General features: G+C 40.1%; 1 protein-coding gene across 1 annotated transcript in view; it reads left to right on the top strand.

The window, feature by feature from the left end:
* Positions 1–18621, top strand: part of LOC131959479 (ryanodine receptor 2-like) — a 241865-nt gene that overhangs the window by 79254 nt on the left and 143990 nt on the right. The window contains exons 4-6 of the mRNA XM_059324681.1: positions 12853–12927; positions 14544–14622; positions 18099–18211. Of these exons, the coding sequence (XP_059180664.1) occupies positions 12853–12927; positions 14544–14622; positions 18099–18211 (267 nt within the window). The remainder of the gene's footprint in view (positions 1–12852; positions 12928–14543; positions 14623–18098; positions 18212–18621) is intronic.

Here is an 18621-nt window from a genome sequence, read left to right as displayed (position 1 = left end):
TGTAAGAATATTTATTTGGCATTTTGAGAGATGCTAATGTTGGCTGTTGCCTTTTTAAAATGAATTGAAGCAAACATAGCATTAGAATAGAGTGGACATTGCAATTTTTGCCATTCATTTCGACTGGTCCAAAACAACTATGAGATTGTTGTTGTTTTTTTAAATTATTATTACATGTCAGTGAAGTCAATTGTGTCAGCAGAGACAGCTCAAGTTTTTTCTTCCTACTGTGTATGTATCCAGCTACTCTGCTTTGACTTCTGATTTATAGAGTTTTGTGATAGCTAACTGCTAACTGCAGTGGAGGCCGGTTAGCTCACTGAGCCACACTAGCGCTAAGTAAATACTGCTGCATTGGTTATTTTTTATTGAAGTTTAGGGAACACTAGTACTTTGTTACACCAAGACACAGGAGTGGACTCTTCCGTCTGTGTAGATCCAGTACAGTGATACATGTAAATCTCTTCGTCCATTGTTAGCTTAGCCTAGCACTTCAATACTTTTGATGGAATACATGTTTTGGATTACTTAACCATGCTCCCTAAAAAAAAGATCAACTCCAGGAACTCTGATGCCCAGACTGTCATAAGCAAATAAACTGAAAGAAGAGAATAGTCATTAGTCAGTTTTAATAGTTATGAGGTAATTTCAAGAAGTAAATACATTTGAGCACAAAGAAAGAACACCACATCATTTACACATGCTTCATTTAAACATTATTCAGTGTAAGATCTCGCTAATAACCTAGCAAGTCAGTTAAATGGTTAAAATATGTAACTACATTTCTAAAAAAGCAATGAAAGAATTGTTAGTGTTATTATAAAATAAAAAAGGCTATAAAGTAGGGCTGGGCGATATATTGATATAAAAGATATATCAATATATTTTTAAATGTGATATGGAATTAGACCATATTGCATATCTCGATTTAGTTCATTTTTTTCCTTTATATATAAATGCTGCCCTTACTAGGGTTTGTCATATTTAGTTATTTTGTAACGTTTATTATTATTTTCTAATATAAATATATTTGTTTCAGAAAAATATTTTTTTATAGGCTATTTTTATTTAAGATTTTTTTTTTTTTTTTAAATGAGCACTTTATGGGGCTTTGATTTGAAAAAAGGTACTACTGTTGTTATACAGTATTTATGTTCACTTAAATAAAAGGTTTCAATAAAACTACTTGTGACATTTCATATTTAGCATTAACTTTGACTGAACATTTGCTCTCACTTTGCGATAAAAATATCGGGATATATATCGTATATCGATATTCAGCCTAAATATATCGGGATATGACTTTCAGTCCATATTGCCCAGCCCTACTATACAGTCTTTATGTTATATACAACTCATGGGTGTGACTGGTACTACTACAAGAGAGTCAGTTGGCTCTATGGGTGGTCCAAAACAATAATGACCAGTCTTTGCAACATGGGTACCATCTGAGCGGGAATACCCCACTACACGCTCTCAGCCAACACACTGCACTGGTGGCAACCGGTGACAGAAAAATTGAGCGTCTGTGTAAATCTGGTGTTCACAGCATGTCGACCTTTTGTTATTTCTGAATTAAAACGATAGATCAGCTGTTCAGTATACCAGGACTGTTCTGTTTATTGTATCTTAGGGCTATTTGACATCTGAAAAATGCAACAACAAGATTCTATGGTTGATTTTGTTCAACTTTTTCAACAGTTAATGATCGGTTAATAAGGTGCCCTTCCTCACTTCGATTACTATGAAAAGCAGCTCAAACTTGCTTGGAGCATGCAGAGTCTTTTCACAAAATGTTGACATTAGGCATCACCTACATTAAAACTGTTTTACTGTATGATTGATACACATTTTCTTTAGAACTACTGGTTTACTACAAGGGCGGCTGTGGCACAGTTGGCTCAGTTGGTAGGCTGTGGCTCACTGATTGGAAGGCAGTTGGTTTGATCCTCAACCATGGCAGCCTACATGTTCAAGCAAGATAGTGAACACCAAACTGCTTCTGATGCTGCGTTCATTGGTGTGTGAATGATTTCCTGACAGTGGCAGTTGGCACCATGTAGGATAGCCTTGACCACAAGTATGATTGGGTGTGTGAATGGGTGAATGAGTGCTGCCTGTAGTGTTAAAGCACCTGTGGTCGCCAAGACTAGAAAAGCGCAGACCATCTACTGGTGTCATGATTCTCCAAATCCACAATTTGATGAGACTTTTGATTTTTGGTTTCAACTTTTTTATTTTACGGCATTGAAGACAGTGCCATTGTTAGACTATCAAATTCTAATTCTTAAAGATCAATAAATCATTGGTTTTATGCCCTGATGACTGTCATTCACAACCTTCTTCTTTAAAAGCTTAGGCTACATGGTACAAAGTGTGATACTGCATTAACCCTTTGATGCAAAACATATTGATCAGCCTTCTAATGCACAACATGGGTCAAAAATGACCCGCATTCACTTCCACATCTTCAACTGTATCAACAGCTAACTAACTAATTACTTGTACCTTTCTGACATGAACTTATTCTCAAGGTAAGCTAAACCTAATAAAATTTTATGTGTAGCTATCTTTCACACGCAAGACTTACGTGTTCCAGATGTGTAAAGGGAGCTGTGCCGAGCTGTGAATATTTTCGTACTCCCAAACAAAGACATTTTTCCTGCCAAATCCTATTATAAATGCATGCGGGTCATTTTTGACTCATGTGAAAAAACTTGAAGTAGAAGTACAACAGCTGTGCTTGTTCAAAAAGTAGGAAAGGAAGAGATAAAAAGGATGATTTGTGCTAAACAAATACAAGTTATTTACTAAATACATGGAATAATAAATGATAAAATATATTTATTTCAAAGATATATCATAGAAACACTCAGCCATACATGAAATAACATTGAATATGGATATGTTGTATTATGTTGTACATTAGAAGGGTAGTGATACAAAAAGGGATTTTATTCAAAAAATTAATAAAGGAAAACATAAAATGAGGATGTATGATGATCAGAAACAAAATAATTGAGGAAAACCTGGAATAGTGAATGATGAAAATAATTTATTGCAAAGATATAGAACCTAAAAACTCAGTCGGGTCACTTTAGACCCATGTTGTGCATCAAAGGGTTAATTGTTTGGAATGTACCACACCAAGGTAAATTACCAACCATATGGTCAAATTAACATGTTTTTCTGATCCATAGTTTATGCCTTAGCCTTAGATAGTTTAACCTTTCGATAATAGCTATCTTACCTTTAAAAAATGGCTAGCTATTCCCCCTGCTTCAAGTCTTCGTGCCAATCTAGGCTAACCACGTTGTGACAACAGCTGTATATGTAAAACATATGCATTAGATTTATATTTATCTTCTCATCTCAATCTGAAAAACACATATTACTGTATTTGCCAACAAAACCAAACCTCCATATGGAGGGGAAATCTAACACAAGCCCTTATATTCACAAAGTTAACCTCCTCATCCAACAATCTTATCTGTTGGACAGATGTGTGTTTTTATGTGTCTTCTGTTACTACGACAACTTACCTTTCCCTCCTCTCTCTCATTTCCACACAGCATGTAGTGGTGGAAATATGGGTAGGTGTGCCTCCACTTGATGTCTGTGTTTGTCATGGTTGTCACTGTCCTTATGTTGGTTAATACAGTCACTGTCATGAGCATCAGCAGTATGAGTACTAGCAGAGTGGCCATACATATTGGTGTTTTTGTTATCTATTGAGTGTCGACCTGTTAGAGGTAATGGAGAGGTTAACATTATTGACTTAGTATAGACAAGGCACTTTCTATTGTTTCTCTCTCTGTCTCTCTTGCTCACTCACTCATTCACACACACACACACACACACACACACACACACACACACACACACACATTACACACACACACACACATTACACACGGTTATGACCTAAATTTTAATTATTACTGAGATGAAAACAAAAAAATATATATATTGTGAGAAGCTTTAAGAAACACGTCTAAATCTAAACACGGTCCAGCTTTTGGTCTTGACATTTATTTTGTTGACAATAATAATAAAGAAAATATAATAACTCTAACCTTTTTAATGTTACTTGGGACATGTTTCTTGGGTTACAAGGCTACAAGCTACAAGCTAATGTTAAGCTTCCTCAATGCAAGAAGAAAGAAAGGAGCAGATTGTGTGAAGATGTTGAGATTTTATACTGGGCCGTATGCGATGTGTCATCACATGTTCAGTGGGGACTTTGTTGGTATAACGACCCGACCTGGCTGGTGGCAACCTCCGGGTCTGAGCAGGGAGGCCAACCAGGAAGTGCCTTAAGCTGCATTCTACAGAAAATTCCAGCTGGGGGTGCTTAGTGTGGCTCGGAAACATTTCTGTCCATCCATTTCAATACAAGATGAGAAAACTTCTCAATTGATTTATTACCTCAGAAACATTTTTTAGAACAACACTATGGTCTCAATCACTAGTAAAAAGTCTTCTTCAAGACAATTTCATGATTACAATTCAAACTAGGCCTGCAAGCAGGACTGAACGGGACCGAGCAGAGTGGAGCCGTCGGGGGAGGTCACGTCGGGCACGACGTGGTGGGCTCAGTCCCTATGCGTACCAAATGGCGTGTCTCCTACTACTGTGCTCAGGGTAGGCGTAAAACATGTTACTTGCTGTAGCCAGCGGGGGTCGCTATGACTGTGTGTCAATATTGACACGTGCGTGTATTCAGGGCTGGCCTCTCATCACGCGTGAGAAATTTGGGACGGATTGGACAATGTATGGTCAAGTTATCCAGTCTCGTGTTAGATGGCACAATGCCATATTTAGCCACCATGCCACAGCCACATATTGTGAAGGTCAGTAAAGGTCTTGATACGTTTTGTTCTCCAAGGCCTTGTGATGGTACTGACCAAGTTTGAAGTCAATGGGATGAAATCTGTTGCCTGAGTTGTGTAAAGTATTCAACATGGTCATTTTATGAAAGGGGGCGTGGATAAAGCATAAGGGGCGGGGCTTTATGAAATATTGTTATTTAGAAGTGTTAAGGGCTGGACTCTGATGAAGCATGACCAATTTGGAGCAGATTGGACAAAGTAAGGAAAAGTTATAACGATCTTGTGTTTTATGGCGAGAGGCCATATTTTGCCGCCATGCCCCGCCCACATATTGTGAAGGTCAGTAAAGGTGTTGATAAGTTGTGTTCCCCAAGGCCTTGTGATGGTACTGACCAAGTTTGAAGTCAATTGGGTAAAATCTGTAGGAGTTCGTTAAAGTATGCAACCTGGAAATGGCAAAAATTCCATCTTCGATCCAAGATGGCCGACTTCCTGTACGTTTTAGGGCATGGCTTCCACTGATTTTTTGGTGCGTCTTCTCATGATACACGTATGTACCAAATTTCGTGCGTCTCCGACAAACCAGTGGGAGGATATGGCCCCAAGAAAGGCGATTCATTTGGGAGAAGAATAATAATAGACGGACCAATTACAATAGGGTCCTCGCACTTTCAGTGCTCGGTCCCTAATAATGGTCCTATTTAAAAGAAAATAGAAGATAAAGAATCGTATGATTTGGGGCGTGGCTAGCTTTGATTGACAGGTCACTAACAAGGTGAGCCGTCTTTAGGAGAGAAGCAGAACAATGTGTATCCACGGCAATGTGTCAATAAAGTTATATATAACATTATACATATATAAAAAAGGATGTTTAACGGTTTGGTCTCATAACTTTGACCCTTTCACTGTATTTTCACTTAATGTTTATTTGAACGTTTTGTTCAGTAAAAATGTCTTGTTCAGCGTTTGGTTGGACTAACAGACACTCCAAGGAGTCATTGTTCAGTTTTCTGAGGTCAGTAACATACATTTTGTTTTGTTTTTTTGCTAGCGAAAATTGAACGTCCCAGTTAATGCTCCAGTTAATGCTAACATGAATTAGCAGCGGCTTCTCTCACTCAGGTTGAGGTGTAGAGAGGCTGTAGTCAGTGATCAGATCCCTCTCACTCCTCCACAGTCCAAATATGGTCTGTTTCCCCGTATCGGAAACAAGATGGCGACGAGTGTAACGCTGAACTAGATGCTTTCAATGGGCAGTCCACGAACCAATGGGTGACGTCACGGTGACTACGTCCATTATTTATACAGTCTATGACCTGCGCAAATGCAAGATGGAATGGAGATATCCAGTGCTACAGCAGCGCCACCTCGTGGCCAGGAATCAAATAAAACAGCCTAATTCCCTAACTGACACAAAAATACCCCTCCCACTCCACTGCACTTGGTATTTTCCACCGGGAAGCCCTCTTGTTAAACAAATGGACCCTTCCAATCGGGTTTGGTAGTTCCCGGTCTGTGGAAGAAGAAAGGACGAGCATAGCTAGGAGAAGACCATCAATCCACTGTCTTGTTGATTTTGTTGAGTAACATGTGTCAACTGTGTATTTTATGAATGTCAGTATTAGCTAATATGTATGTACCAAATGATGAGATGGAGAATAAAGGGCTGCTCTGCGTGTGTGTCGCACTTTGTCTTACTTTAGGGCATGGGGTTTTCCCATGACGGACTGGAACAATCCTAACACAGATGATTGGCTTAAATATCCTGACAATAAAAACCTAGTGGGAGCAATGTTATTACATTTTAGTGCAACATTAGATTGTTATGAGATCAACTAAAATGTTATAAAATTTGCACCTCACACTATCTGCTGGTTTAACAGTTAATTGCGTATTAACAATATGCATTGTAGAATGGTAGTTGTGGTAGAGTGGCTGTTACAATTCTCTATGTTCACCAAGGATCTTCCTCTTGCTCTAAATCATGCAAAGCAGTTTAGTATGCATTTGATACAACACTATATTTGCCAGCAGAATCAATTGGGCCCTGCTGTTATACAGACATGTCTAAACTAACCGCAGACACTTGGCTGTCTTGTCATTAAAGACTTGACTAAATTAACTGCAGCCTCAGACATCGACTCATCCCTCTTTTGAGCTATAATGTTTATCCTGCAATTGGCTGTTAAGATTAGGGAAATGGTGTTTGATAGAAGGCTGCTAAAAACAAAATATTGAACACAAAATCATATTAGATAATTTAGAGAGAGCTTTTTAGCGATGTCAGAAAGACAATTTTAATTAAAGGGAAAAGGCTGATGAGGCTCTTTATTGTTTTGTTTCACTCTCGTTAGTGACATAAGCATTTCCCCCAAAATGCTGAACTATTCCTCAACTCACAGCATCATCTTGCTGCGATCAGGCCAAAAACAAAGGCAGCCTCTATTGTGAGACAGAGGATTTTATCAACAGACAGATTCCTCTGTAGGAGAGGTTCCAATGGAGGATGGCCAAAGACTGGGCTGCTCTCCCAGGGAGGTTTGGTTTGGAGTCGCAGTAAGAACCAGAGCAGCCAGTGGGAATTCTGCCATGAGGCAAACAGATCTAACACATCCCCCCTCCAACTCCAAATGCATGAACTAGCATAGGAGAACAAACGGCACAGAAACATAAAAACACAAAAATAAGTTTGTTCTGTAGTAGTACTTTCTGAAAAGAAGACAGTCAGAAAGTGATTTTTAACTTAAGAGAACTTTAGTGTCACTGTGTAGTTGTGCACCACCAAAGAGTTCTGAGAAATGCTGGAGAGACAAGAATGTCCAAGCAACAAAATGATTCCTTGAAAATTTGGTCTTATTTTAAGGAGTATTAGCACTGGTTTGCTTTATTATTATTTATTGGCTGGATTTTAACAGCAGGACCCAGATTTCATATTTTCCTCTAGTTTTGGTGAATAGTAAAATTCTTCACATCTTCAACCTACGTCACTTCAAAAATTTAAGTCCATTTGCATACTATTATCGACCGACTTCATTTATGCTTTGGAGAGATCTGAAAATAATTATACTCCTAACTTAAGGCAAGGCAAGGCAAGGCGGTTTATTTATATTTCACATTTCGGCAAGAAGACAACTTCAAAATGCTTTGCATAAGACAATAAAGAGCCCCTTCAGCCCCTCGCACAGGAAAATTCAGCCCCTCGCACAGGAATGTCGTAGAGACACGAAATTTGGTACATACATGTATCATGGGAAGACGCTCCAAAAAGACTCAAGAACCCATACCCTCAAACGTACAGGAAGTCGGCCATTTTGCTTCGAAATTTCCTGCTGTTTTTGTCCATTTCCACGTCGCATACTGTAACGAACTCCTACAGATTTAACCCGATTTACTTCAAACTTGGTCAGTTCCATCACAAGGCCTTTGGGATCAAAAGTTGTATAAATGTTTACCGACGGTCACATGATGTGGGCGTGGCATGGCGGCAAAATATGGTGTCTCGCCATAAAACACGAGATCGTTATAACTTTTCCATTCTTTCTCCCATCTGCTCCGAACTTCTCATGCTTCATCAGAGTCCAGCCCTTAACACTTCTAAATCATAGTAATTCATAAAGCCCCGCCCCTTATGCTATATCGACGACCACCTTCATTAAATGACCACATTTCATATTTTAATGAACTCCTCCTACAGATTTAACCTGATTGACTTCAAAGTTGGTCAGTACCATCACAAGGCCTTTGGGATCAAAAGTTATCAAAAGCTTTACTGACCGTCACACTATGTGGGCGTGGCATGGCGGCAAATTATGCTGTCTCGCCACAACACACGAGACCGTATAACTTGACCATACATTGTCCAATCCGTCCCAAATTTCTCATAAGTGATGAGGGTCCAGCCCTGAACACACCCACATATCAATATTGACACTCAGTCAGAGCGCTCCCCGCTGGCTACAGGAAGTAACATGTTTTACACAGACACGCCATTTGGTATGCATAGGGACTGAGCCCAGAGCGCCGCGCCCGACGTGGCCTCCTCCGACAGCTCCACTCTGCTTGGTCCCGTTCAGTCCTGCTTGCAGGCCTAGTTAGGGACCGAGCACTAACGGTGCGAGGACCCTATTGAAATTGGTCCGTTTATTATTCTTTTTCTTCCGGAATTGGAATCGCCTTTTTGGGGGCTTTATCATATTCAAAAACTCACCATTTTTGGAATATACATAAATCTCCACTGAAATTTACGTATTCTAGTGGTCCCGGGAATGGGCGTGGCAAAATGACTCAACAGCGCCCCCTGGAAAATCAAGAAAATTCAGCCCCTCGCGCAGGAATGTCGTAGAGACACGACATTTGGTACACACATGGATCATGGGAAGGCGCACCAAAAAGTCTCAAGAACCCATACCCTCAAACGTACAGGAAGTCGGCCATCTTGGATTGAATATTGCACGTTTCATCGTTTTATGCCATTTCCAGCTTGCATACTTTAACAAACTCCTCCTACAGATTTCACCCGATTTACTTCAAACTTTGTCAGTACCATCAAAATGCCTTTGGGATCAAAAGTTATATAAATCTTTACCGACGGTCACACTATGTGGGCGTGGCATGCCGCCAAAATATGGCGTCTCGCCATAACACACAAGACTGTATAACTTGACCATACATTGTCCAATCTGTCCCAAATTTCACACACGTGATAAGGGTCCAGCCCGGGACACACCCACATGTCAATAGTGACACACCGTCATAGCGCCCCCTGCTGGCTACAGCAAGTATTATGTTTTACACCTACCCCAAGCACAGTGGTAGGAGACACGCCATTTGGGACATATAGGGACTGAGCCCACCTCGCCGCGCCCCTCCCCCGAGGGCTCCACTCGGCTCGGTCCCGTTCAGTCCTGCTTGCAGGCCTAGTTATTATTTTTCTGGGTAATCAATCGCCTTTTTGGGGCCTTTCTCATATTCAAAAACTCACCATTTTTGGAGTATATGTCAATCTCCTGTGAAATTTACGTATTCTGGTATTCGCGGTAATGGACCTTGCAAAATGACTCACTAGCGCCCCCTTGAAATTTTCAAAAGAGCCTCACAATATACGATTTTTTCACCTAGACACATGAAATTTGGTACGCATGTGTAACAACGGAAGACACACCAAAAAGTCTCAAGAACTCATACCTGAAAACGAACAGGAAGTCGGCCATCTTGGATTGAATATCGCACTTGTCATCGTTTTTTGCCATTTCCAGCTTGCATACTTTAACGAACTCCTCCTACAGATTTTACCCGATCATCTTCAAACTTGGTCAGTACCATCACAAGGCCCTTGGGATCAAAGTTGTATTAATCTTTACCGACGATCACACTATGTGGCCGTGGCATGGTGGCAAAATATGGCGTCTCGCCATAAAACACGAGATCGTTATAACTTCTCCATTCTTTGTCCGATCTGGTCCAAACTTCTCATGCTTCATCAGAGTCCAGCCTTTAACATTTCTACATAACTATATTTCATAAAGCCCCGCCCCTTATGCTTTATCCACGCCCCCTTTCATAAAATGACCATGTTGCATACTTTACATAACTCCTCCAACAGATTTAATCCCATTGACTTCAAACTTGGTCAGTACCATCAAAATGCCTTTGGGATCAAAAGTTATATAAACCTTTACCGCCTGTCACACTATGTGGGCGTGGCATGTCCGCAAAATATGGCGTCTCGCCATAACACACGAGACTGTTTAACTTGACCATACATTGTCCAATCCGTCTCAAATTTCACATGTGATTAGGGTCCAACCCAGAACACACCCACGTGTCAATATTGACACACAGTCATAGCGCCCCCTGCTGGCAACAGCAAGTAACTTGTTCTGAATGGACAATACAAGCAGTTGGAAGCCAGGTGTTCAGTGTCAAAAATCTAGCAACTTAGAATGTATGTGCAATATGATATTTTTCACAGTTGGATGTGCAGCCACAGTATGCAAGATTCTTTCTGCCAGTTAGACACCATATCCTTGGAAAAACAAGGTATTTTGGTGTTTTTACTGCAAGTTTTTTAAAAATTTCTTACAGCAAAGTCAACACAATAAGAGTTTGAGGCCCAGTCGTTTACTTTCTCTGCTACCTTTAACTTTCTAAGTTGCTTTCAGTCCTTACCCTGCAGTGTGAATATACGGGGTTTTCATAGTTATCAGACAGAGAGTCAGCATCCTGCAACAGTGGCAGCAAATCTGTTCTCCAGTTGTATACTCGGTTGTTGGGTAGGTTTGCTGCTCTGCTATTTCTCCCTTTTTCAACTTTCCCTGTCTGTGTCCTATAAATACAGGGGAATAAGAGGCACTCTTCCTGGGTGATGCAGGACAGCCAGTCTCATGGAACTTGGCTGTGATGTTTACTTGTCCTGCCATTTTCCAGGGAAATGATTTACTTATAGCCTTTGCACCAAAAGAGACGGAGGGAGGACTACCTCTAATTTACTACCCGGCACACAGCCCTCCTGTTTCTTGGTGGTCTGGTTGAGGCCAGTTAGCCGTGTATTAGCATGCTCTTGTCCGCTGTTTTCTGTCAGTAATAAAGTGGTGTCATAGATGGTTCATTTATTTCTAACTGGTGAATTTCAGTTTCCAGCCCTGCAATCCTCTGTAAAAGTTTGTTATGGTCATCCTTCGGGAAGGGAAGCATCCTGCTGCTAATTAGCTTTAGCTAAGTACCACTTTTCCAGTCATTGCACCGCAGGCTTGCGCTGTCGGTAGGCCACGCTCACTTTGTATTGAGAAGGTTATGTAAATGTTGAAATATCCACTATCTACATAATAAATAAAAAAAAGAAGTATCCAGGACTTGCTGCTTGTAGTTTCTCATAGAAGTAAAGCAAGAATATCATAAGAAAAATGCAAGCAGCAAAGGGTCTGCTCTCCCCTACATACTGCATACTTTCAGTAACCATGTCAAAAATTATGTTTTGAGAGAACATTGATGATTGCAACTAACTTTTTCTACCTGTCATGAAAGTATAACGTATTTCCTCTTTCAGTCTTTTCAGCTAGTAAACCCTTTGTGATAGTATTACAGTTTAGCTCCCAGCCATCACCTGCAGCTAAGAATTGTGTTTTTTATCAGCTTAAAGTAAGCCCTGCATATCCACACAGGGAGCAGGGCTTCTTCCTCACTGCACCACCATGATCGAGTACTAGCTGTTTGGAAAGTAGAGACCTGTGCTTGGTCATTCATTTTACCTGTCAATGAGGAGCGTTTGAAATGTTTAAAGAGCCTCCACTGCTGTATCAAATCAATCAGGAGAGACCAGCGAATGAAGAAGATAAAAGCTTATTAGAACAGATGATATGAGATGATTATAATAGATGATATGTGATGATTAATTCTTGGCAGAAAATCTTTGGTGCTTAGACTCTATATGAAGATTTGTAATTGAATGGCGCAACAAGATTCCCCTTTGGAGTCCAGACACTGGTGCTGGAATATGAGTTGTAGATGGGACATCAGTGTGAACTACTAAGGCAGAGAGAAAATCATATTGAAACGAGGCAGCAGCAAGAGGATAGACTAAGAATGTGTTGCTGTGCTATTGAAAGACCAGGTTTCACCCTGGTGAGAACAGCTGATAATATGATTGACAGCCCCAGATAATGACAGCAATAAATTTATGATGGAGCATGCATGAGAGAAGTAAATGGCAGAGTAAATGAGAAATAGAACTACGGCATGAAAAGAGATGAAAAGAATCTTCCTGACTGAACTAGTTACAGCTTCATAAATAAGTAGTGTCAATGCAGTGACATTACATTATAGCGTACATACTTCAGGTTATGATTTTCCTACAACTTTACTGATGTCCCCCCCACTCTATTTTTTGTCTGCATCTGTATGTTGATCTTTCTGTGTGTAATGTTTATTGGTATAACTGTATAGCTGTGACTTGCTGTTTTCCCATCTCAGTGACTTTATGTTTCTGCTATTTTTCTCTCTCTTGTCAATGTCTCTCTGTCAGACGGCCCAGGGTGGCGGCCATCGCACCTTATTGTACGGACACGCTGTCCTGCTGCGGCACTCCTACAGTGGAATGGTGAGTGTACACCTGGGCAAAATGACCTCACTTCTCAATATAATGGTCCTTACTATGTAGGAAGTACAAGTACACACACACATTCTTGTTCTTCTGTCTTTGTGGGGACCCTCACACGAACCCTAACTTGAACCTAATTAGGGCCCGAGCAGGCAACGACCTGCGAGGTCCCTATTGTATTTCTAATGATTTTTAGGGCCCGAGCAGGCAACGACCTGCGAGGTCCCTATTGTATTTCGAATGATTATTCTTTTTATTTTTATTTTTCTCATGCCCAAATGATTGCATTTTTCACTGCCTGAACATACCCCAAAACTCATGAAACTTTAAATATAAGTCACACATGGCGAAAAATTTTATAATCTATTGTCATCCTGAATTTCCACCATTAGGTGGCGCTATAATAAAGGAAAGTGCGTTTTGGCTGATAACTCCCACATACTTTATCGCACATTCAAAAAACTTATATCCACGCGTTCACTGAGTTGTGCTGAATCTCGTGATATAAGCCACGCGAACCACAAGAATTTTGATAACCCAAAGAATACTCAAGTTATTAAATAACAACTTCCTGCAGGTGGCGCTATTTTCAACACAAAACACAAAGTGTTGCATATCTCCACAGTGGTGTGTCTGAATGACATGAAACTCAGGTCACTACTTCCCCATGAGCCCCTGAGGCTCTCTGCAAAATTTTTGGCGATGACCACAAGGTGGCGCTCTTTAAATTGAAGTATTTTATATCTCCAAATTGGTTGGTCGGATTAACACCAAACTTGGTATACTTATTGTCAATGCCCTCCTGAAGATAACCCTTGAAGATATTATTGATCGGCCCCTAGGTGGCGCTCTGGCGGCAGTTTAATTTAATGAGTGCCACTGTGCCCAGACCATAAGACTTAAGGCAATGAAATTCATAGGGGTGGTATAGACTGGCCCCTGTAACGCACAGAACCCGACGGCAGCATGCCCTGACACGCGTGTACTGCGAGGGCCCGTTCAGTACTGCATGCAGTCCTAGTTGTAAATTGAACCTTGAAACCAAGTCTTAAAATTGATTGGTATGAGGTTACTATTAGGTATATAACATGATAAAACTACTCAAATTCTTCCGATTGCCTTCAGTCTGATATTGTGAAATACACACAGTCCACTATATATAATATATGTTGTAAGTCTAGCCAAGACTGAATAATTAAAATTTAGACAATGTATAATGAAATAAAATGAATTGTAAATAAATGATTAAATGATGATTATTCTTTTTAAATTAACCCCATGTTATGAGCTTGCAAGTGGAAAAACATGTCCTTTTTAAAAAATGGTTTATTTACTTTTTATACACTGTAAAGTTCTTGCATTGAGAAAACCGTGTTCCCTGCAAAAGTTCAGAGAAATACTCTTAATCCTTGGCCAAATTCACAGCAGATCCACTGAGTAATCTGAAAAAGACTACTGTATGTAACTAAGACTGTAATTATTACCATAGTGGTAGAGAATCATTCACACTGTCGAGACAAGAGAAACCAATTCTATCAAATTGGGCATTATAGAAGTATTTCATTGTCATGGGGTTGATCATGTGGATTGATTGAATTAATTGTTTCTCTGTTTAGTACCTGAGCTGTCTGTCCACCTCCCGCTCATCCACAGACAAACTGGCTTTTGATGTTGGACTGCAGGAAGATACCACAGGTAGGAATCACATGTCTTCCATTGGTATTATTGCAGTTTGAATTTTGTTGATACTGAAATCATCACTAATACCCAGGTATGAAAAACTTCGGTAACACTTTATCAAAACCGTTAGTGATCAATCAATCAAACTTTTTAGCCAATTTAAGCCTGAAACTCTAAATATTATATTTTTCAGATAGGTCACTGAATGTAAGCAATTTTCCATCAATATACAGATCCTTAATTGCCTGGATGCCATTTATTTTCCATAATTTGAATCCTCCATCTTTTCTGCCAGGTATAAACTGGTCATTATTCCATAGAGGGGTAAACTGGGACAAAGTTACAGATTCTCCCACGTTTGTGTGCTGCATGCCATACAATAATGGTAATAGGGGTTTTTTTTGTCACAAAGATGGTTGTTCAATATTTACCCAAGCTGGAAGTGATTTTACACAAAAGTGATGTGAAGCTGATGTCAGTTGCGCTGCCATATAGTACCATCTTAAATTTGGAATTTGAAGGCCCCCTCTTTCATATGGCAAGTATAATAATTAAAGACGTAGTCTTGCTTTCCTGTTATTCCAAATGAGTTGACTTCATACCTTATTTAAGTTATCAAAGAAAGACGGTGGTAATGGCAAGGGAATGGTCTGAAAGAGATATACAAATTTTGGCAAAATTGTCCTTTTAATTATATTTATTCTCCCTATCATAGATATGGGTAAATTCGATCTGTTTATCCGTTTAGCGCTTCTGTGACCTCTTCTACCAGGGGGTTATAGTTTACACTTTGCATTAACCATTTTGTTTATGTTTGAAGTAATTGTAATGAAGGCTGAAACTCTAAACAGAAACTGGTGCCAACTAAGTTAGCTGCATAAGTTACCCTGGCGAACTAGCCAGGTTATAAGAGAACCACCTTTGTGACACAGAAAACCCCAGCTTTTGACTCTACTTCTCTTCTATTCCCCCACTGTGGTTCTCACTTTGGAACAAAGTCAGAACAACAAGCCACTGCAAAGTACTCCGTCTGCCCTGCTGTTGTTCTTGACCTGCTTCTGTAAAGATGGTGCAAATTTCAGTACAAGCAGAACAGCTGCAAGATGAATGTAGGCTACTAAAGTGGTACACAGGCTGAGGTGATAGGTAGCATTACAGGACTTTAAGTTTCAAGCTATTTATTATCAAATGCACCACGATTACAGAAGCAGCCGTTATTGAAAATCGCTCAAAAGTTAATAATTCAATTCATATTTGTAATAAATCCAGTTAGAAAAACCCCAAATGAGACATAAACTTGTGAAAGTGAAAGGATCAAATACAACATAAATAAAATATGAAATAAAGCAATCTATATTGTGATGTGCAGTCTTATGACCTGCAGGATGAAGCTGTCTCTGAACCTGGTGGTGCATGAACTGAGGCTTGTGGCTCCAGGCAGAACAATTTATAGCTGGGGTCGTCCTCCATGGAGGAACCTCAAGTTGCTGACTCTCTCGGCCTGAGTGGAATTTATGTTTGATGGGGCAGTGCTCTTCTCCCTGTTGTTTCCTGTTGTCCACATCCTGTCTTCGACTTAGTTTTATTGCCGTTGTCCAAAATGTCAGGGCTGTTGGAGCTGTGTGTGGCTTACAGGTACAGAACAAGGCCACTGTTGAAAGTCAGGGTGAAGGATGTGATGATGCCTATCTGCATAGACTGGGATCTGCCTGTCGGGAAGCTCAGGATCCATTCACAGAGGGTCTCAGGTCTGTCATAGCCCTTTTTGACCAACACCAACTAGGGCTGGGCGATATGGACCAAAAGTCATATCCCGATATATTTAGGCTGAATATCTATGTACGATATATATCCAGATATTTTTATCACAAAGTGAGAGCAAATGTTCAGTCAAAGTCAAATATGACATGTCACAAGTAGTTTATTTAAGTTTATTTAAGTGAACATAAATACTGTATAACAGGAGTAACTTTTTTTTTAGTCAAAGCTCCATAAACTGCACATTTAAATAAAAAAATATCTTAAATAAAAATAGCCTTTGCAACAAAATAGGCCAATCTTTTTCTGAAATAAATATATTTATATGAGAAAAGAATAACAGACATTACAACTAAATATGACAAACTCTAGTAAGAATTTTAACTATATCGATAAATGCCATATGGTCTAATTCCATATCACATTTAAAAATATATCGATATATCTTTTATATCGATATATTGCCCAGCCCTAACAGCAACCTAGTTCTAGTGCTTGCCAGGTGCTGCAGCTGGTTTGCAGTTGGTTCAACTTGCGAACCTTCTCAGAACCTGTTTGCTTTCCCACAGATTATAGAGCCACGTAATTATGTCAATGTATACGTCTCCCCTGTGCGAGCCTACATTAGCATCCAATCACGACTGGAGCAACACAAATGTGCTGCACGTCTTGAATGCTATGGAAGGCTATGATGTTCTTATTAACACTATCGATATATGATATATATCCTGATAATTTCATTGCAAAGTGAGAGCAAATGTTCAGTCAAAGTCAAAGCCAAATATGACATGTCACAAGTAGTTTTATTGAAACCGTTTATTTAAGTCAACATAAATACTGTATAACAACAGGAGTACCTTTTTAAAAAAAATCAAAGATCCATAAAGTGCACATATAAATGAAAAAAATCCTAAATAAAAATAGTTTTTGTCTGTTCCAGCCCCTTCCCTCTCTGTGCATGAAAGAGGAGGGGCGGGGGTGTCAGCAGCTTGCCTGGAGCAAGGATCACAGAGCAAATTTGCACTACAGTATATTGATATATATTCGATATGGTCTAATTCCATATTACATTTAAAAATATATCGATATATTTTTCGATATATCGCCCAGCCCTAACCCAGCCCCTGACATAATTGGTTCGTGGTTCAAGACAGGCAAAGAGTTGGTCACTTCTTGGTCCTGAGCTTTTGGTAGTGATGGAAAGAATGCAATGGCGGATACAAGCAGCCGAGATGAGTTTCCTCCACAGGGTGGCTCAGCCTCAGAGATAGAGTGAAGAGCTCAGACATCCTAAGGGAGATCAGAGTAGAGCTGCTGCTCCTTTGCTTCTAAAGGGGCCAGTTGAGGTGGTTTGGGCATCTGGTACGGATGCCTCCCAGACATCTCCTGTGAGAGACCCAGAAAATGCTGGAGGGATTATGTGTCTCATCTGGCCTGGGAATGCCTTGGGGTTCCCCTGGAAGAGCTGGAAATGATGGCTAGGGAGCGACCCGGCCCCAGATAAAGCGACACTATGATGGTGGAGCTGAGTGCTACATGGCGGTTGTCATTCAGGCAGAAGGCTTTTGGGGACAGTGACAATGGTGGGCCACTGACTGGAACAGTGAGAGGTTATGATCCTGTGTGATTCCGTAATTCATGGACACATTTCTGATATGTTTTCTGAGCCAATGTTTTGTGTGTGTGTTTTTTTGTGTGTGTGTTTGCTCTCTTTTTCATGTGTTTGTGTGTAGGCGAGGCGTGCTGGTGGACCATCCATCCAGCATCAAAGCAGCGGTCAGAGGGTGAGAAAGTTAGAGTGGGAGATGATCTCATCCTGGTCAGCGTCTCCTCTGAAAGATATCTGGTCAGTAGCTCAAGTCTTACTTTCACTTTGTGTCTTTGTTCTTTCCTTCATTCCCTTCTCCTTTCCTTTTTTTCCTGTTTCTTTTCTTCACTCTCACCCTCCATACCTTCTTAATATGGCTGTCTTTACATCAACAAAACTGAACAGAACTGAATAAAAGTTCAATACAAATAATGCATACACATACACAGCAGCAAATGGTATATTCACACTGTGTATGTACTAATGGATAAACACAATAGAACGCAACACTAAGGAGCCACATTAGAGCCTCCTCTATATAGTGGGTGCAGATGTGTTGATCATTTTATTTGGAACAAAACTGGATATTGGGCCATTACAAATTCAGACCCTGGTTGCCATGACCAGCAGTTTGTTAAACATTCCTTTCCCATTGGGCCCACATGCAA

The sequence above is a fragment of the Centropristis striata genome, chromosome 21 (assembly GCF_030273125.1).
Source record: "Centropristis striata isolate RG_2023a ecotype Rhode Island chromosome 21, C.striata_1.0, whole genome shotgun sequence".
NCBI classification, from domain to species: Eukaryota; Metazoa; Chordata; class Actinopteri; order Perciformes; family Serranidae; genus Centropristis; species Centropristis striata.
This window is presented reverse-complemented; position numbering and strand designations above follow the sequence as displayed.